The 21,430-nt window shown below is 43.8% G+C and overlaps 1 protein-coding gene across 15 annotated transcripts in view; it reads left to right on the top strand.

The window, feature by feature from the left end:
- The window catches only part of RIMS1 (regulating synaptic membrane exocytosis 1), a 492,278-nt gene that overhangs the window by 335,761 nt on the left and 135,087 nt on the right, over positions 1-21,430 (top strand). For 12 of the 15 annotated variants that reach the window (XM_040349940.1, XM_040349925.1, XM_040349926.1 and 9 more), the window contains one exon: positions 17,443-17,555. The exons of the other annotated variants lie outside the window; for them this stretch is intronic. In XM_040349940.1, coding sequence (XP_040205874.1) covers positions 17,443-17,555 — 113 coding nt within the window. The remainder of the gene's footprint in view (positions 1-17,442; positions 17,556-21,430) is intronic. 15 annotated transcript variants of the gene reach the window in all.

The following is a 21,430-nucleotide window of genomic DNA, read 5'->3' on the forward strand; positions in this document are numbered from 1 at the left end:
CCCTTCTCTCCCCAGCGATGTCCACTATCCCCTCAGCCATCCTCCTGATTGGCTGAAACAGAGCAGCAGCGCCATTGGCTCCTGCAACTGTCAATCAAAGTCAGACAATCAGGGGGAGAGGGGGCAGGGCCAGGTGAGGGCTCCATGTCTGAATGGATACACAAAGCTCTGACTCGGATTGGGTGCCCCCTGTATTGCTGTTTTCTAGCTGTCTAAAACCTCTTGACGTAAAGGGACACTTTTTGGTTGCCATGTACATTCTCAAGTTTCCAGGCAGAAAAAACAGTATATATCATATAAAACTGCATGCAGGGCACTGGACGAAACACTAGGGACAAAGGGGAGGTGAAATAATTTGATACAGCAATGTAATCTGTAAGATTACATTACTGTATCAAAGCGACAGAGAAATCATCCAAGAAGGATAAGACCAGTCCAGGAGGCTAATAAATCAAAGCAGTCCTGAAAGAAACTGGAGAAAAAGGTCAATATCAGTGAGCCACTTAAAGGATCACTAAAGGAAAAAATTTTTTTTGCTGAAATGACTGTTTCCAGGGTATAGAGACATAATAGTTAACTGATTCCTTTTAAAAACGATTAAAAATAGATAAAAAGCAATCATATAATGTGCCTCCTAGATGCAAAAACGAAAGTGAAACTAGTTTAGTCTTTGTATGTTATTTCAAGCCTCTGTGCTGGACAGTGCCATAGAGAGTCATGGCTAGGAAAACGAAACTAAAGTCTCCCATGACTTTTTTCATAAGGAGCCAGACAACCAAGAAGTGTCCACAACAGAGCAGAATTACAGCAACATCAAAGCAAAAACGAACAATGAGGACATGAAACCAGGACTGCAGTAAGGTAAAGGAAGCTATTTAGCTAAAAAAAAAAATCCTTTAGTGACCCTTTAAGAGGAGAGGAACGGAGAGGGAGGTAATGGAAGCGTGAGAAGAGGATTGAAATGCCACCTCCCTTTCATTCACTGAGTTTGGCTAAGTAAATCCAGTGGAGGCAACAGTGGGAGCGGGTAGCTGGATAAGCAGTCAAGATTCCTAAGGTCAGGTTTCAATAACAGCAAGTAGGTCATACTCAGCCATACATACCCACACACCTGTGAAAACAGCACCTTCACAAATTCCTAAAAGCATGTATGCATGCACACAAGTGCTATTACACACATGTGCACTTGTACACACAAAAGCACCCTGTCATGAACCTGCACACAGTTCTTGATGGGCTGGTAACATGCTGTAGCGCTACCCCCACAGGAGCTGCTGGTGGGAGTGAGTTCCCTGTTCTTCCATGGCTCAGTAAAGTTGATCTTTCCCCACTGACACACAAGGTTGTGGCTTGAGACACACTGTGATACTTAACTGTTATTATATCTGAGCTCTATATCAGCACACAGAAAATGAGCCATCAACAACCGAAAAGGTTGTCTAAATGTATTAAATTATGGCAGCTAAACAGTGTGTAAATTGGAAAAAAAAACAACACAACTGAACTGTGGCACTGTAAATCAAGTCCACCACAATGTAACCAATAACTGGCAGAGTCCAAATCAGCTAACACAATAATAGTCATCTTAGGTGCACCCTGAGTTTGCAGCCCTTTAATGGGTGGATTCACGGTGCCCAATAAGGGGTACCCTGGAAGTTGACGAAAGTACAAGGTGCCTGATTAGTCAATAGCAGCTGGCTTTCAGTGAGGCCCATCTGTAGGTGGTGCACTGTCTCTTTAAGAATGTGGATGATGAGTGACATATGAGCTGCTAGGTAGGAGCAGTCTCTATAATGTGAACTGTGTTTGGCAAGAGTTAAAGATGCATAGTCCATTTCTGATAGGCAGTAGAGTTGATCCCATGCACTTTGCTGTCAGCTGTTTAAGTAGTCCCAGCCATCGCCTATGCTCCTTCCTATGGTTTTCCCGGACTGTAGGCTCTCTCAGGATGGGTTTCCTCTGGCTTTGGGTTCCTGTACAGTCAGAGTAGTCTAGACGTCTCAGTCTTTTGGCCCCTGGCATGCAAGCAGACACCTTAGCGATGGATCTGCACTTCTCCAAGTCCCTGCACACAGAAGGCTTGCAGTCACTCAGTCTCTTGGCTCTGTTACAGGGTGCAGCAGCTCTCTCTCTCACTTTCTGTAGGACTCCTCTGGCATAGATCACAGACCCTGACAGTTGGTCTTCACCTCTCATGCTCCTTTCCCCAAAAACCTCTGTCTCCTCATTTGCCTGGGAAAAGTAGTCCTGTTTCTCCCCCTTTGTTCAGGGAATTGTGGATGCTGTAGTTCTGCAGCCATTCAATTATATTGTACAGTGCTATATTAAGTGCCACATTTACCAGCATCCTCTGGTATCTACATACACGTCCTTTCCCCACTTCTGATTTAGTTCTTCCCTCTCTGATTGACTGAAGTCCATTGCCAGGAGGGAGGAGGGTGAAGCAGGAGCAGGTGGTTTCACACAGATCCACTCCTTTGTTGCACTGAGAGAAGAGCAAGACCCTGGCTGCACACACACACACACACAGCCCAGTGCTCTTACACCAGGGGGGGGGTCCACATAGAGAGCCACTCGGCTGCAGAAAGCAGCCCTGTCACTCACAGCCGTTCCAGCCGATGCTATATCAGGATAATTTTTTTCTCAAAGTTTATTTTTCTCATGTAAATGAAATCAATGATATTGCCCTGTTTGTCTATGTATAGCTATAATAACAAATGTCAGTTGCTAATCATTCTGGGTGATGGTTGAGCTAAACCTTTAAAAGTTTCCATCTTAAAGTCCTCCACCCCCGCCCCATGCGTCGTCCCATACAGCATATCTGTACTACTGACCAACAAAAAATTTGCAATACGAAGGGCATTCTGGATGCCTTCCGTCGTTACTATTCCAACCTATATAACCTACCCTCACAGACCCCGCTGGAAGACTCTAGTCTATCCGCCATGAGGGCATATGTCTCAGAAACCACCCTGCCCCAGATAACCACCAAACAGGCCACAGCGTTGGATAACCCCCTTACGGTCGAGGAATTCCTTACCGCTATTAAAGGCTTAAAATGTCCAGGCCCGGATGGGTTTTCTCCTAGGTTTTACAAATCTCTGGCCCAATCCCTGGCCCCTTTAATGTCCACAGCGTTTAATTCCATTGATGACGATCATTTACCCTCCAGTAATCTCCTAGCCGCTAACATCTCGGTCATGCCCAAACCTGGCAAGGACCCATCACAGTGTAGTAGCTACCGACCAATCTCGCTCCTTAACATAGATGTTAAGCTCTACGCCAAGGTCCTGGCCAACCGCCTGTCCCCCTTATTACCCTCAATTATCCATAAAGACCAGGTGGGCTTTGTCCCTGGTCGTGAGGCCAGAGACAACACGACTAAAACCATTCACCTGATATCCTACATCCAACGCCGTGGCCTGAATTCCTGTTTATTGTCATTCGATGCGGAGAAGGCCTTTGACCGGGTCAATTGGCAGTTTTTGCGTCTCTCTTTGCAGCAACTGGGTTTGGGCCCTGCTTTTATATCCAAGACTATGGGTCTATATTCTTGCCCCTCTGCATCTGTCCTGATCAATGGCTCTTCCTCCACGCCCTTTCAGATAGCAAATGGTACGCGTCAGGGCTGACCCCTGTCACCCCTACTCTTTGTTTTAGTGATTGAACACTTGGCTCAGGCCATTAGACAGAACCCGTCCATAATGGGGATTCAGACACCCTTTGCTGAACACAAGCTCTCCCTCTATGCGGACGACCTGCTGGTCTACGTTCAACAACCTCACACGTCTCTCCCTTCTTTAATGAGTGAATTTCGTAGGTTCTGAGAATTTAGTAATTTTAAATTAAATATATCCAACACAGAAGCCCTGAACATATATCTTCCTCATACAACCCTCACTAGATTACAGGCAAATTTTTCCTTCCAGTGGAGCCCTAAGGGCATCTCTTATTTGGGTATAACGATCCCCTCCAATCTGTCGCAGCTTTATGCCCTCAATTATCTCCCTCTTCTGGTCCAGCTTCGGAGGGAATTAGAAGCCTGGAACTCCTCCCCAATACCCTGGTTTGATCGTATTAACACGTTGAAAATGGACACACTCCCTAAATTGCTCTATTTGTTCCAAACCGTACCCATCTCTGTCCCCAAACAATTTTTTTCATCGCTGCGCTCCATGTCCATACGTTTTATCTGGCACCAAGGCATGTCTCGCATCCGTCACACTTTACTCACATACCCCAAGACTCGGGGAGGAGGGGGATTACCCGACTTTGAATTATATTGTTGTTATCCAGGATGTTAGAATGGTTCCCTCGCCCCTTCCCTAAACCGTCCACCATGGTGGAACAAGATTTATCTGTTTATGATCTCCGGGCCTTGCTTTGGGGTTATGGGCATCACCTACAGTTACTTTCTGATGCTTCTCCATTGACAACAGCTGCCCTACAGTTATGGAACAAGAAGGGATTGCTTTCCATATTGTCCACTGACCCATCACCACTCACATCCCTTTTCGACCATCCGGGGCTACCATAGGGACTGGGTTTGCACACGGCGGGACTATACTCATGCCTGGCCCATAGCGAGTTCATTTATACACCCCGTTTCCAGCTCCCCGGTACTGCTTAGGGACCATCGCAATTAGCTCACGATCCTACGCATATCCTCCTTTTGCTCTGAGCTTTTTTCCTCATCCCAGATTCACAGACCCCTAACGGGCTTTGAGCAGCTATAAAGTGACAAGTGCTTTTGCGCTAATACGGATCCTTAAAATGTGTAATAACCATGACTAAATACAGTGCAGCAAGACCTATTAATGTTTACAAAAACACAGAGCAAAAATCAATAATAAGTGGGATCCTGCGCAATGTATCACACAAATAAAATACGAATATCGTAATCAGACTAAAAAAAGTGTAAAAAGTACAAATATATATAAAATAATATAAATATTAAAATGTAGATATTGATGAAAGAGCTGACAAGCTCCGTGATGAATGAGTCCAATAGAAAGTGCAATATAATCACTCACAAGTGAATGCAAATATAGATAATATTCCAGTGAACAAATCTATATATATATAGATATAAATCAAATATTGTTGTGCAAAACCGTGCAAACAAGTGTAAAACTGTCCCAAAATAAATAAATGTAAATGATGCTGTCAGAACTGAACCAGCTGAATATCCACTCAGTGACTGCTTAGTGCTTGACATACGATGAATATATCCCTTAATGGGCTCACAGGACTCTTACCTCCAGGCCGAAAATAGAGAGCATCAGATATACACCACACTGGCAGCCTTCTATGGATGATCCCAGCAGCTCTTTCTTGTGAACTGGCAATCCTTTTCCTAAATGTATCCAGCAGTGCTCAGACCCAAGTGTAAAGGAGAGAGAACAGAAGCGGAGGGACTCCAATAGTAAAGTACCATACGGCTCAGGTGTAAATTTTAATGTAGAAAAACCTGCGCTTACATAAGAAACTAAAAACTGTGCAGTAAATTTAAAAACGAGCGACGTCCACAGTGCCGGCTTACGTCACTCCAGGTGTACGTCCCGTCCAATCCCCTAGGATTGGACGGGACGTACACCTGGAGTGACGTTAGCCGGCGCTGTGGACGCCGTTTTTAATTTTACTGCACAGCTTACGTCACTCCAGGTGTACGTCCCATCCAATCCCCTATTGGACGGGACGTACACCTGGAGTGACGTTAGCCGGCGCTGTGGACGCCGCTCGTTTTTAAATTTACTGCACAGTTTTTAGTTTGTTATGTAAGCGCAGGTTTTTCTACATTAAAATTTACACCTGAGCCTTATGGTACTTTACTATTGGAGTCCCTCCGCTTCTGTTCTCTCTCCTTTACACTTGGGTCTGAGCACTGCTGGATACATTTAGGAAAAGGATTGCCAGTTCACAAGAAAGAGCTGCTGGGATCATCCATAGAAGGCTGCCAGTGTGGTGTATATCTGATGCTCTCTATTTTCGAGGTAAGAGTCCTGTGAGCCCATTAAGGGATATATTCATCGTATGTCAAGCACTAAGCAGTCACTGAGTGGATATTCAGCTGGTTCAGTTCTGACAGCATCATTTACATTTATTTATTTTGGGACAGTTTTACACTTGTTTGCACGGTTTTGCACAACAATATTTGATTTATATCTATATATATAGATTTGTTCACTGGAATATTATCTATATTTGCATTCACTTGTGAGTGATTATATTGCACTTTCTATTGGACTCATTCATCACGGAGCTTGTCAGCTCTTTCATCAATATCTACATTTTAATATTTATATTATTTTATATATATTTGTACTTTTTACACTTTTTTTAGTCTGATTACGATATTCGTATTTTATTTGTGTGATACTTTGAGCAGCTATGCTCTCTCTCAGAAACACCAAGACACTTGCTCTCCTCTATGTACACACTGCAGCACACACTGATACATGATCAACCCCACCTCCTACACAAGGAAGTGGTCCACGGATCTGGGAAGGGAACTTCATACAACGGATTGGCAGAAATCATACTACTTCACCCACAAGTCCTCTGCCTCCTGTTACTCCCAGGAGAAAAATTTTAAGCTCCTCTCTTGATGGTACAGGGACCCTCAATCTTTACATAAAATATTTCCATCTGTGCCCCCTGTGTGTTGGAGATGCAGCTCGGTAGATGGTAGCTACCTCCATATTAGGTGGAGGTGTCAGGCCGTTCAGCCCCTTTGGTCTCGGGTCTTTGCCATATACAGCAAGCTCTATGATCGACCCCTGACACCTTCACTAGAAATAGCTTTACTGTCCATGTTACCTGGCTCCATAGCTTCACAGAAGGGTACCTTGCTGCGTTTCTTTTTGTCGGCCGCAAGGCAGCTTATTCCTCAATTTTGGAAAACTACTACTACCCCTCAATTTTCCCTGTGGGTCTCTGTGGTCAATGACATCATGCGAATGGAGGAGATGTTGGCTTTAGATACTGACACTCATGATAAGTTTAGGACTTTGTGGCTCATGTGGATCGATTATTCTACCTTTGACTCTTTAAAGGTGTTACTAACGCCTCGAGTTTAGCCCTGCTGCTTAATCCACATATATTTTACACAGATGGGGTGTCGTGGCCCGCTCGGTTCTCGGTCCTTCCTTCTCTCCTCCCCAATCCGTCTTTTCCCCCCTTTCTTCTCTCCTTCCTTACTTTCTCTCCTTTTCTCTTTCCTGATACTCAGATGTAGTTATACTGATTTATGTTTCATCAGCCCTCTCTGCTCTTCCAAATCACGCATTGTTAGCCACCTGGTGTAGGAGGCGAATTTATCGGATTCATAATGGGCTTTTGTTATGTGGTGTCTCAGACAATTTATACTGCTGTGATCCTTTCTGTATTGTAGACGGCTGATAGTTATATGTATTGTATCCGTCTGTTGAAAAGCAATAAAAACATATTTACCTCTAAAAGTTTCCATCTTGTAACTTAAGGGCTCTTTACTCAACTTTACCTCATGGGGTATCATGCCAGTGTGTGGAGTTTGCTGTTCCCCTCTCACACTTTCTGGCTCTGGCTAGTTTAGATGAGTACCCTTTTCCCTGTACAGTAAAACCTTGGATTGCAAGCATAATTTGTTCCGGAAACATGCTTGTAATCCAAAGCACTTGTATATCAAAGCATTTTTTTACAGGGTATAAAAAAGAAGAGGCACCTCTAAGTGTAGCTATAAGTTGCTAAATGTACCTTCATTAAATGTAACCATACTGCTACACTTAGAGGCTCCTCTCTTCTTTTTTATACTCCGTTGTGACATGACGCTACTCTTATATCGAGAAATCGCCTGTATATCAAGGCAACATTTATTGAAACCCCCCCTATACTTGTCTGAGCCCTCACTTGATCCAGCGCTGTGTCCATCTGTAGCAGCTCTCCCCTCTCTCACGCTTTCCTGACTTCTAGTGTACCATACTAGACAGTGCTGGAGGAGGTTAGAGGGACTAACTGGACTTCTGCATAATTTTTCTAATCTCTTGCAGACAGAACAATGTGCTTGCAATCTAAAAAGATGTGAGTGGAGCTGTGAGTAGATTTAGGCTTGGGTAGTGACTGATAGAACTATCAACGTGGCCAACATCAAAGCAGCTGAAGCAGCAGCAAGTTTGACAGAGATTTCACTGCAGAAACAGGAGCTTTGTCACCATAACTGGCAGGATCAACTATTTTTTTTTGTTTAATATTGCATGGGGTGCTTAGAAAAACAGAGAGCCTAGTCTTTAAGTTTGGGCAGTGTACATCGCATATGTGAATTTATAGTTTTACCATAGTTCTACTGTAAAGCAACCCTGTCATAAAAAGCCCCAAAAAAGGTGCACATGTGAAAGAAGGCTCTCAATACTTACTTTTCTTTCTGCCCCATTGCCAGGATGCGGCCCCATTCAGTAGAAATATTCTGCTGAAGTCCATAGGGAAACAAACACTTTTGGGAGTGTTGATCTACTGGGTTCCCTGTACCTCTTACTGTCACTGCTATCTTCTATTTTATGTGATAGTCAGAGAGAGGATCCAGTGAGAACTGCAAGGAACCCAGGAGATCAGCAATCCCAGAGCTGTTGTTATTCTAATCGTACAGTACAGGGCACAATCAGCATATTCATACACCATGGGTCATAGGCTCATACCTTCAGTTGATTTGACATGCCAAGCCTTTGAGGACATGCCCTTCTGGGGTGTCTCCCCCATTACCCTTATCCATTCCATGAGTCCATCAATCAACCATCAGTCAAGCCTCACTCTCTTTTACACAGTAGCAGTGTATCCGAATCAGTGCATTTTTGGTAAAACCTTGGTAAAAAAAAAAACAGACCCCATGCTGTGGGGACAGCATGTAATGTTGCTTTAGGCACTGGATCCTGTGTCGGGTGTTCACCTTATTTATTTGTTTATTTATTAAAATGCTTATTGAGATCGTAGTCTTTACCCGAGGGCCTCGATGCGCTCATAGAACCAACATATACCATATACAGAAAAAGATCTCTTAACATAGTACACAGTAAAACAATCATAAACCAGTTAAAAACAGAAAGCGATGCTAATGTCTGACCCTAAAGCCCCATACACACTATCAGTTTTCCTGCAGGTTTTTCTCGTCAGGTTTACCAAAACCATGTAGTACAAGGGCCTGCCTGATTGCATACAAACTCTTTGGTTTGACCTCATTAGATGGTTTTGGTAAACCTGAAGAGAAAAACGTGCAGGAAAACTGATAGTGTGTATAGGGGTTAGGTTGGGTCATAAGCTTGTGAAAATAAAAAAGTTTTTAAAAACTTCCTAAATTTTAATAGATCATTCTCAAGTCTCATATATAGAGGTAAGGAATTCCAAAATGTGGATCCTTGTACATACAATGTCCTCCCTCCGCATTTTACTTTTTTGAATTTAGGAATGATCAATTTAGCCTGATTAGCAGATCTCAATGATCTGCTAGGAGCGTAGTAGGCAAATTTTTCCTGCAGGTACCCTGGGCCTTTCCCATGGATGGCTTTGTGCACAACACAACCCACTTTAAACAAAACCCGTTCAGTAATGGGTAGCCGGTGCAGATGGAGTGATGGGGTCCCTACGACCCACACCCGTTAGTAGCCTCGCTGCGGCGTTTTGAATAAGCTGGAGTTTGTGTAAGATGGTTTTTGGAAGCCCCATGTACAGAACATTGCAATATTCCAGCCGACTGCCGATAAAAGCATTGACCATGGGGACTTTATCCGCTTCGTCGATAAAATGGAATGTGGGACGCAGAAGTTTCAGTTGGTAGTTACATGAACTTACCACCTGGTTTACCTGTGCCTTCAGTGTCAATTTAGAGTCTAGGATGATTCCCAAGTCCCGAACCTGGGTGGCTGGGTATGGAGATGGAATAAACAAAGCCGCCCAAGAGCCCATGTTGATGCCAAATCATCTACCCAGCCACAGACACCAACCTATCCAACAGTCTAGTGTGGTCGATGGTATCGAATGCAGCCGACAGGTTCAGAAGTACTAATGCCGAAGCCTCATTGCTGTCCAAGGCCCAGAGGCAATCGTACTGAACCTTAATCAGAGCAGTCTCTGGACCTCTACCAGGGTGGAATCCAGACTGGTAATCATCAACAATGGTATTAGACTCCAAATGAGGCTGAAGTTGCCACACATGATCTTTGCTAAAAAAGGCAAGGTGGAAATAGGTCGGTTATTGCTCAAATCGGATCGTGGCAAGTTAGACTTCTTCAGGAGGGGGATTATTATCGCCTGCTTCAGAATACTTGGCACTATTCCGGTAGCAAAGGACATACTGACAATATCTGCTATAAATGGTGCCAAGGCAACAGCGGAGTTCTTCACCAACTGCCCAATGCAGGGATCAAGTGATGAGGACGAGGCTCTAAGAGACTTGAGGATGGCCAAAATATCTGCGCTAGTGACCGCAGAGAAACTAGTAAAACGTACCCCTTAGCACATGGTGTATGTTACTATTGAACCCAGTCCATGTAGACCCCCTCACAGGTATTACCACTGTGACAGGTGAACCTAGGCTTCATATACAGGCAAGTGTCATGGACAGTTAAGACAGTGTCATTCTGTATCTCTGAGAGGGCTATGTTTGGAATGCATTCACTTAATTGTGCAGATTTTTCAAACTTGTTGCTGAAATTCAACCACTCAGTTTCAGGTGGATGACCATATGTTAAATCAAACCCATGGTTGCACATTTTAACTCCACTTCCATCTAGAGCCCTTATAAAGTGCTTATGTGCTTCCCTTCCTTTCAGCACAAGGATTCATTATCGGACGCTCTACACCTGGGTTACTGCATACTGTTTTCGGACACGCTTACCCTATCTTCCACTCTATTCCAGGAGTACCCCCACAGAGGAATATCCTCACTTGTAGCTATGATGGAGACCAGGTGAAAGGGAGTCAATTCAAAAGAACAGGGGAACACTCACTCTGGCCTGCACAATACTCAAACTCAAAGTGACAATGCGTCCCCTGCACCAGAGCAGGACCTGGTTGTGACACTGGTCTTTGCATCTTATTAGCACTATTTCAGGTGCTCAACAAGTGGTCTACTTAACCAAAGAAGAATTTTCTGCATTTATGACACAATTCATATTTCACCACCTCTTCTTCTACTGTTTCTCAACCGGAGTCAGGCCCTGATATGTCCGTCCTGGGGGCACCGAATCAGAAGGGGGGGGGAGGAAGAGGATATTGAGACAGTGTTGGAATAAGCTTCAGAAGATTTCTCTTTCCCAAGCTGTCACTATATTGCAAAGGGATCTTTATAAAACATGCTTCTGAATGTTAAAAAACTCATTGCCTCTGTATGCAAAAACATTGACAGTGAAAATAAACTCTCCTCTGTCTTGCAAAGCCCCATTTGGATACACAGACTTGCAAAACAGCATAAACAAAAAGAATGTGCAGCCTAAAATAATTGGGTCACTTCTGAAGAGATTTTTAATCTTTTCTAAATTCTCCAATTTGGAAAAAAGAGTTTGCACAAAAGTGGGCTATTCCTGTTGTTGACCCTGCCATCTATAGTCTAAACAAACATTTCACGGTACCTATTGAAGATAGTCCTTCTTTCAAAGATTTTCCTAATAGGAAATTTGAGATGCTTTTAAAAGCCCTATTTAACCTAGCAGGGCCAGCCCTGCAACCAGCTCTTGACGATATTTCTGTATGTTAAACTGCAGCTAATTAGAGTAGGACAATGAATACCCAACATGCCCTGTGGGGGAGATTTACTAAAACTGGTGCACACAGAATCTGGTGCAACTGCATTAGGCGACTTAAGAGAGAAGGTATACAATACGTCAACCCTTAGCATAGGAAGTTTAGGCGAACATGTTCCGCAACTTTAGGGCATGGGCCCATTTACAAGTAGCACTTATGTCAGCACATAGTAAATATGTATTTGTAGTAACAAACATTAATTGCATATGAGAGGCAATATAGCTCAGGGTATTTGAGTACAGATATGCCTTTAACATTTCCTTAGCAGAGAGTCCTATACACAACAGTATCCTAGATGTTGAGCAGTAGAAGATATGATACGGCACAGCAATTGTATAGCTGATATATATGTAGCAGATATTGCTATAGCACTACAAGTAACAGAAATGTAACTTATCCGTTTTTCAGACTTCACTATAGGTACTAGGGATCCTGTGGTGAAGGATGTTCAGTAAGGCCTCAAGGTTGTTGTAAGTACAACAGCGCTAAAGGAGTAGTTGATACCAGGAGCGGTGTTGCAACATGGGGGGAAATGCGGACATGGCGTAAAAGTATAAGCTCTGAGTCTTGCAAGTAGTCATCCAACGTATTTCTGATGATGTTACAAAAGATTCAATTGAGCAATACAGTATGTCCTCAAGACACAGTACTACGCACAAGTCCAGAAAATCTTTTGAGAAACTATTCAGAAGGCTTTGAACAACTTCTGGAGCGTTGCACGGTCCCAATGTCCATTCCTTCCTCAAAAGGGGGTAGACTCAATACTTGAGGTGTTGGGACTGATGCTGGGGAAAATGCTGAAGATTACGATCGTCTCTCTCTTAACCTACGATCAATTGTGATCGAACGTTGTATGATGTCGGTAAGAGTAGAAGGGAGATCTGATCGAGCCAATTCGTCCTTGATTGGTTCGAAAAGACCAAGGCGAAATTGGTTACGCAGTGTGACATCATTACACTCAGTTTCAATAGCCCACCTCAATTCAACTAAGGCAGGAGCAGAGTCAAACACAGGCCGAAGTCACAGGTAGGCAGACGGAAGTCCAGAGGAGAGTTCAGGTAACCCCGGTCAACACAGGTAGGCAGGAAATGGATTAGGGCACAGGCAAACAGGAACAAGCTGAAAGACCACTCAGCAATGTGTTCATTTAATTGCTTTGTTCAAATAGGCCATGAGGCGCCAGTACATGCACGTGTAAATGCGTGCCTGCTCACGCATGCACAACTACATGTTTCTTCTTGTGCACATGCTAGTCTTCCCGCGCATACACGCCAATGCATGTTTGTTTACTGGACTTCTCTTAAACTTAGTCAAAAAAGGGCAGCAACATATTCCTGGAAACGACAGGCCCGTCAGCCTAACAGTATAACATCAATAGTAGGTAAATTATTGGAGGGGGTGATAAGGGACTATATCCAAGACTTTTCTGAAGACAACAGTATCATTCGTAGTAATCAGCAAGGGTCATTCTTGACAGACCCATCTGTCAACGAGGAAGTGAGCTGCAATCTAGATGGGGGGGGGGGGGCTGTGGATGTGATGTACCTGGATTTTGCAAAAGCATTCAATACAGTTCCCCCTTAACGCCTAATCTACAAGTTGCAGTCTGTTGGCATTGACCATAAGGTTTGTTCTTGCCAGTTCACATTACATTTTTTTTATATCATTTTGGATTGTACTATGTGTTTATTTTTTGAGAATTATATGCTCATGGTGTATGCACTATATTTTGCACTTTAGGAATTTGCACTTTCATTTTGGTACTGGTTGCGCTGTGGTTTGATGTCTAATTATTTAACTGTGTTATGAACAGCAGCAACAGGAGAAGCGTATAGGCACATTTTTTCTAGCGCGGGTGAAGTGTGTTTTTTTTTAAATAATGAAATGGACAACTACACGGCAAATGCGGTTTAATGTGGAGAAATGTAAAATAATGCACTTGCGGCTAAAAACACAAACACAAACTTCTCACTAGGGGGAGAACCTCTGGGGAATCGAGGATGAACAAAGGTCTGGGGGTCCTAGAAAAAGACAGCCTAAGCAATAGAATGCAATGTCAAGCTGCAGCTACCAAAGCCGGCAGAATATTAGCATGCATAAAAAATGGGATATACCGTATTTATCGTATACCCGCACTTTTTTGTCCTTAAAATCAGGGCAAAATCGTGGGTGCGCTATATACGCCAATACTCGCTTCCCGCGCTGTGTTTGAACCGGCCGCCGACATATACCGAGCGCAGTACACTCGGCCAGGCTTGGCTCCCCTCGCGGTCACGTGTGCCGCCTCCTAGCCTTTATACGAGAGGAGCCGAGCGTGCCCGAGTGTACTGCGCTCGGTATATGTCGGCGGCATTCAAACACAGCGCAGGAAGCGGGGATCGGCTCAGAAGAAGTGGGGAGGACACCACGAAGGCCGCAGACGGACGCCGGACTGGACAAGGCCACCGATGGACGCTGGGCAACTGTAAGTATCTAACTGTAAACTGTATTTCTTTTTTTTTCCCCTTAGGATTGCCTTCAGGTTTGGGGTGCGCACTATACGCCGGTGCACGTTATAGGGCAATAAATACGGTACTCAAGAGATACAACTATAATCCTACCACTTTATAAAACTCTGGTAAGACCACATCTGAAGTATTCTGTCCAGTTCTGGTCACCAGTCCTCCTGCTGGTGCTGGAGTTGGAGTAAGTCCAAAGAAGGGCAACAAAATTAATAAGGGGATTGGAGGTCCTCAATTACGAGGAACGACTACAAGCGTTACATTTATTCTCGCTTGAAAGGGGATATGATAGCGATTTACAAATACCTTAATGGTGATTCCAGCATAGGAAAGATACTATTCAGTCTCAGGGAGTATAAGAGGACACGGGACCACACAGTGAGATTGGAGGAGAAGCGTTATAACCTAAGGCTGCACAGGGGGTTTTTCACTATCCGGTTGATAAGGATGTGGAACTCTCTTCCACAATTGGTGGTGTCAGCAGGGAGTTTTGCTGTTTTTAAAAGACTCCTGGACGTGCATCTTATTGAACACAATATACAGGGATATGGGAAATGATTATCGACAATGACACACGTACACCTACAAAGGTTGAACTGGATGGACTATTGTCTTTATTCAACCTTACCTAATATGTAACTATGAAGTCTTTCTTCCAGAATGTATTTTTTATTTTTTTAAGAGATTGTTCTGAACAACTGGGATACAAAAGGAACCCCACAGCAAGATTCACTATAAGAGCTCTGGGTTTATTGGTTGCCTCTTTCGAGGCAGTTCCTTTCACCCAATTACACTCAAGAACTCTCCAACATAATATTTTAATCCTCTTGACAGTTCAGGGAACATGGCCAAGAAAGGAAATCAAACTCCCAGTAAGCATCTTGGAGCCCAGGGCAGTCTCAGTCAAGCACTGTACCCCACTTCTAATCGGACACCCAAATCTAGTGGCATATATCAACCATCATGGGGACATGAGCAGCCTAACTACCTTAAAGGAAGCAAACTAGATTCTTTCAAGAACAAAAACTCACTGCCCAGTGATTTTTTTGGTCCACATCTCAGGAGTAGATAATGGCATGCAGATTATCTCAGCACCACCACTTGGACAAATAGAAAGGATCTCTTTATCAGATATTCCAAAAGTGGGGTGCTCCAGATGTGGACATTGTAGTCTTCAGATACAAGATACAAGTTACCTTTGTTGTTGCCAGTACCATGAATCCTTTGGCTCTGGCCTTGGATGCCAAAAGCAATATTTTTATGGACATCGAGTCCGTGGGTCCGCGGGCACGGTCACAGAGCTTGTGGCAAGCACCCCCGCACGGCAGGCTTTTCAAAGCAACGTACAGGTACGTTGCTGTGCCTAGCCAAGCCATTCTGCCGACATATAAATGCGTGAAGCGGTCGGCAAGTGGTTATGCACATTTAGTATTGTGAATGGGCCCTCAGAGTTTGGAAGTACCATGCTGACTACTATGCAGCATTAAGGTATGAGGTATGAACCGCCTCATTTCTAAATTTGGGTAAGAGTTTTAATGTGCTTTCCTAATTATTAAATGTCTTGAAAATGCTTGAGTATGAACAGGCCTTATTATGTAAGCAAATACATATACGGTATATTTTTTTCTTTGGCTCAACTGATGTTCAATCATTGTATTTCATATGTAATAGTTTGTCAAGACTGGTAAGGAGATGTTTCAGTGATGGTGGTTTCTAAAACACACGGAAACCTTATTTTGAGCCAGTGTTGTATTTAGCCATAGAACTAATTAATCAAAGTGAAATGCTAAGAACTCTTTTTATTAGCCCACAATTACCATTCAAAATGCTTACAGATTTCAATCATAGTTTTAATGAACATGTTTAAATTTGATTAGTAGCTTTGGAGAAAAACTAACTTTGCTTTGTGCTGATTCATTCTCCATCACAGGTGTGACTGTTAAAGCAGTAGTAAATCGGCAAAAAAAATCTTCTCCCTGCAAATTAATGTCATAATGTGCTAGTATGCATTGCATGTTAGCACATTATGAAAGACCTACCAGAAAACAAAGCTCTCCAAGCGCACACTGTCACCACTGCCAGGGCTTTCATTTTACTCACTCTTCCTTCTGGGTTCACAGGCTACAGCAGTTTGACTGGCAGAGCCATGATGACGTTACTCCCGCGAATGCGTGCAGGAGTTACGCCTGCGGCACAGCTCTCTCTATGAATGGCATGCTGTCCATTGAGAGCACAGCGCACATGTGCTTTTAAAATCACCTAAGCTGCTAAAGTAAATGTCTCCTAAGCGTTGCACGTTTAGGAGATTTTTACTGTACAGGTAAGCCTTATTACACAGAGCTGTCCCGATGATGCCTGGATAGCCAAAACAGCACAACTTATCAGTCAGTAGATCAGTATAGTTCTTTGGAAACCCACTTAGCATGGCGCATGCTCATTGGTTTGCCATGTAAGCAGACATTACCTAAAAGTAATTTCCACTTTTGGATATGTTTGCAGCACACATTTCCAAAGAAGCATTGCTTGAATTCTTCAACTGTCCATTGCAATCCACTGAAAAACATATTAATATAAGTGCTTATGTAATGCTTTAAAATAACTGTTGGATTCTACTTGTTTACTTGTTCTGTCCTGATTATCTTTTCCTGTTCTGGCTACATAATTAGTTAAAATGTTAGACATTCAGTTTTTTTTAGAGCCGGCTCTGTATATCAATGTGCCAAGTAGGCTGCATGAAATGATTTGTGTACTAGGAAAACAATACTGCTGGACAGTGGACATGTTGTGATATGCAAACAAAATCTTTGTAAATGTCCACATTAAATATATATTCATTTATGTTATCATTATATTTGTAAATAAATACATGGCCTGTGTCTATCAAAAACATAATTAAAATACCCATACAATTTTTTTATCAGTTATTAACAAATGCTGCTGTGTAATTTCATCATTTTGCTGATTAAATTTATCAACGCTCTTCTGAATTTGGTAACCATAATGGAAGAATATTTTCTCTATTTTAAATACACGATTTTTCTTAAAGATATTTAATATGTGTAAGATACAAATTCACGGTGCTTATATAGTTCAAGAAATAACAATAACTAGAAGACATATGTAAGTGTAAAATGTAAGTTTTTCTTTTTAAATAAGTTGTACCTATATTTTTCAGCAAATTTATTAGTGGAAGAACGGGCAAGACAAATCAAATTAAAGGTTCAGCGGTATAAGCAAACAGCTGGGTCTAGTTCTAGCCAAGAATTAGAGCGAGAGCAATATTCTAAGGTACGTACAATGCTTTCTATGTTTTTATAGTCCTGCCCTTTATTTAATTTTTTTTACAAAGACACTGAATAACATAGAATATGTGACCAATTCACAGTTTTTACAAATGTTTCAGTTTGGATAATACTATATATGGAATTGGGTGAGAAAAGAGCTAGTGTAAAAAACTAGAGGAAATAACATAGATGTAAATATAGTACAATTCAAAATTGCAGGAGAAAAGTTATAACAATTTTCTGATTTTCTCACTTTTCTTTTTCACTTTCTATGTGTAAACTTTTTTCAGACGTATTCAATACTTCACTTCACACACTTACATTACTCTTTGCACTGCTGTGTTGAATAATCCTAGTTAAAAGTTCTAGTTGTGTCTGTTTGTTTATAAGTTGGTATATTGGATATGATGACTGTTAGATTTTCAGAAGTATACATTTGTCATAACTAACATGTAACCTTGCTAAGTGCCCATATGAATGATACGATTTTAGGCATAAATGTCTTAACTTGTTTTTTTCTCCCTTAAAAAAGCATTATTGGGCAGTTGTATCAAAGGCCTTACTATCATTTCTCCGCATCCATACCAGTTTCTACACTTGCACAACATTCAAGCTGTACTGCGTCTGTTGTGCCTGGAAGACCAGAGCCACACTGGTCCTGTTCACAGGCAGATCAGTGGCTAACACCGCTCAATTTGACAGTTGGTAAAGTGGTGTGCGACAACGGTGCCAATCTGCTGAGTGCGCTGAAACAGGGCAAAATTACACACGTGCCATGAACTTGGTCGTGCAGCGATTCGTTGGCAAATACCCATGGCTCCAGAACGTCTTGCGGCAGGCCAGGAAAATCTCAGCCTATTTCAGAAGATATTACACAGCCATGCTGACATTCAGCGGTGACACAACCTGCCCGTCAGAAGTTTTATTTGTGACTGCCCGACGCGATGGAATTTAACCTTGTATATGCTTGATAGGCTGCTCCAGCAGAAACGTGCAGTTAACGACTACCTGTACGAACTCTGCGGCAGGACAGGTTCTGGAGAGTTTTTTTTTTTTCACCTTACTTGTGGCTGCTCATGTGCGACTCATGCAGATTTGATGAGATCACCAAACTGGTCAGTTGCAGCCAGGGCGCCATCAGTGACATCGTACCTTGCGCCTTTTTTCTGGAGCGTGCATTGCGTTGTGTTATTGATCAAGCCGTCGAGGAGCAGGAAGTCGCAATGCTGGATGATTTCCCAGGGGGGGCTACTCCACCTGAGACAAGTCAACAACGGGAGTCTGAAGAGGAGTCAGAGGAGGATGGTGGCGGGGCGGATGAGGAGGAGCAAGAAGAGCATGCTTTAAACCTTTCTGGGATCCCTGGTGTTGTCCGTGGATGGGGGAGGAGATCGAGGACCACATTATCCTGGATGATGAGCAAGAGCCAGGCCACTACACCGCTTCCAGTTTAGTGCAAATGGGGGCCTTCATGCTCCAGTGTTTTAACAGGGACCCCCGTTTAAAAAGCATAAAGGACAAGGACCAGTACTGGGTGGCAACGTACTTAGACCCCCGGTACAAACAAAACATGGCGGAAATGTTACCACCATCACAGAGGGCTATCAGAATGCAGCACTTCCAGGCCTTGCTTTGAGAAATGCGGCATTCTGCTTTTGCGTCCACTGGCAGAGGAATTTCTACTCACAGAGAAACAGTTTCGGGTACCGATCCAACAACGCCTGCAAGAAGAGGGCGGTTTGAAGATGTGTTGGTCACTAATGATATGAGATCATTCTTTCAGCCGACCCATTGACAGTTGTCCTCCGGATCCAGCATCAGGGAACGCCTAGACCGACATGGTGTCCGACTACATCGGGTTAACGGCTGATGTGGATGCACTGAGAAGTGATGAACCCCTGGACTACTGGATGGGCAGGCTTGACCTCTGGCCAGATCTTGCACAATTTGCAATGGAACTGTTGGCTTGCCCCTTGTCCAGTGTCCTGTCCGAAAGGACGTTCAGCACAGCAGGGGGGGTCGTGACTGATAAGCGCACTCGCCTAGCTCACAACAGTGTTGAATCCCTCACATTTCTAAAAATGAATGAGGCATAGATCTCGGAGGAATTCAACACATGTGACCAGTAGACGATGTTTGATTCAAATTCAGGTGAACGCCTATGGGCTAATTTTTGGGGCCTGTACTGGCCGGCACTTACTTCTGTATCCAGTGAATGCCTAATGTACCACCAGCCACAGAATACAAAGTTGTTTGCTGTCAGGTGAACGCCTGTGGGCAAATTTTTGGGGCCTGTACTGGCCGACACTTACTTCTGTATCCGGTGAATAGCTTAATATACCTCCAGTCACAGAATACAAAGTTGTTTGCTGTCAGGTGAACACCTGTGGACTAATTTTTGGGGCCTGTAATGGGCGGCCGAAACAGACCCACCCAAGTACTAGGTGGGGCTCCCCCGAAGGGAGACTCCATGAGAGCAGGCGAACTAAGCCAGAAGGTGCTGGGGTTTAATTTTATGCCACTTGTTCAGGGATATTAGATAAATAGTGCATAGAACAATGGGCCAGATTCACAAAGCACTTACGCCGACGTATCTAGAGATGCGCGGCGTAATTCAAAAATGCGCCGCGCGTATCTTTAAAACGAAATACGCATGAAAACCAGATTTTTCCGTCCGACGTAAAATGATTACACCGGCGCATCTTGAAGCGCAAAATACGCTAGACACACCATTGATTTTCTATGCTAATATGCAAATGAAGGAGATACGGCAATCCACAAAAGTACGCTTGTGCGGCATAGGCTACGCCCTGTGCGCATCTGCTAGTTTCAGGGCGGAAAGTTACACCTTATAAAATCTGCCCTAACTTTACACCAGCCGTGTAAATGGCAGCTAAAGCAACACCGTTAGGGAAGAGCTGAGCACACACACTTGCAGGACAACAATCTGTATGCCAACATGCCAGGGGCATCCATGCTCATAGCTATACTAGTGACTTTAGTAACCGAGGGTACCCCCTCTTCTGAGGGAACAGCAGCCAGGAGACGCCTCGCAGAATGCATTTTTGCACAGTAAACCCACACATTAATCATGGCACAATGAGAATGCATGCATGCACACCCACTGTGGTCCCTAGCACAGACACATCACATCCTCATTGAATTGGATTAGACCCAAGTACCCCCCATGGTACTAGGGAGCAGCAACGCCCCGCCAAGGCTCCAATTATGTCACTGTGCATTCATACAACATTCACATGGACCTGGGATCACTTCTCCCTGGTCCTGGGGAGACACCCTTTTTTCATCAGGAATGTCACCCCCACATTCATACATCATTCACACACATAAAACAAATCATAATCACAGTAGAATAAAAAAAAATCAAAAGTACATCCAATATTAACGGCGGCGGCGTGAGCTACGCCTGGGCCGGCCACGGCCAACCAGGGGAGACTCATGGGGGAGGAACAAGGGGAAGGAGGAGCCTCCCCTGGTGACTATCCTCCTGCTGGCCTGCCCTCCAAGGCCACGGCTATCCTGTTCAGGCCCACAGTGAGGCCAGCCTGGGTATTTGCGTCGACAGCCTGGGTCAGGGCACTCACCTCCAGGGACACGCCTGCTGTGGCGGTCTGCAGGTCACAAATGCAAGTTATGACCGCCAACGAGTTTGTGCTCAATTCACTGACCGAGTCCTTAATTGAGCCCAGGCTGTCCTCCATCTGGGCCAAAGTCCGGGTGACCTGACCCAGATGTTGGGTCTGACGGGCCTGGTCCCTCCGCAGATTAGCAGGCAGAACCTCAGCCACCCACTGGTCTTCTGGGTGGCCTTCCTGCCTGCAGCTGAGGCTTGTGGCCTGGGAGGAGGGAAGAGAGAGA

Source organism: Rana temporaria, chromosome 4 (genome assembly GCF_905171775.1).
Source record: "Rana temporaria chromosome 4, aRanTem1.1, whole genome shotgun sequence".
In the NCBI taxonomy this organism is placed as follows: Eukaryota; Metazoa; Chordata; class Amphibia; order Anura; family Ranidae; genus Rana; species Rana temporaria.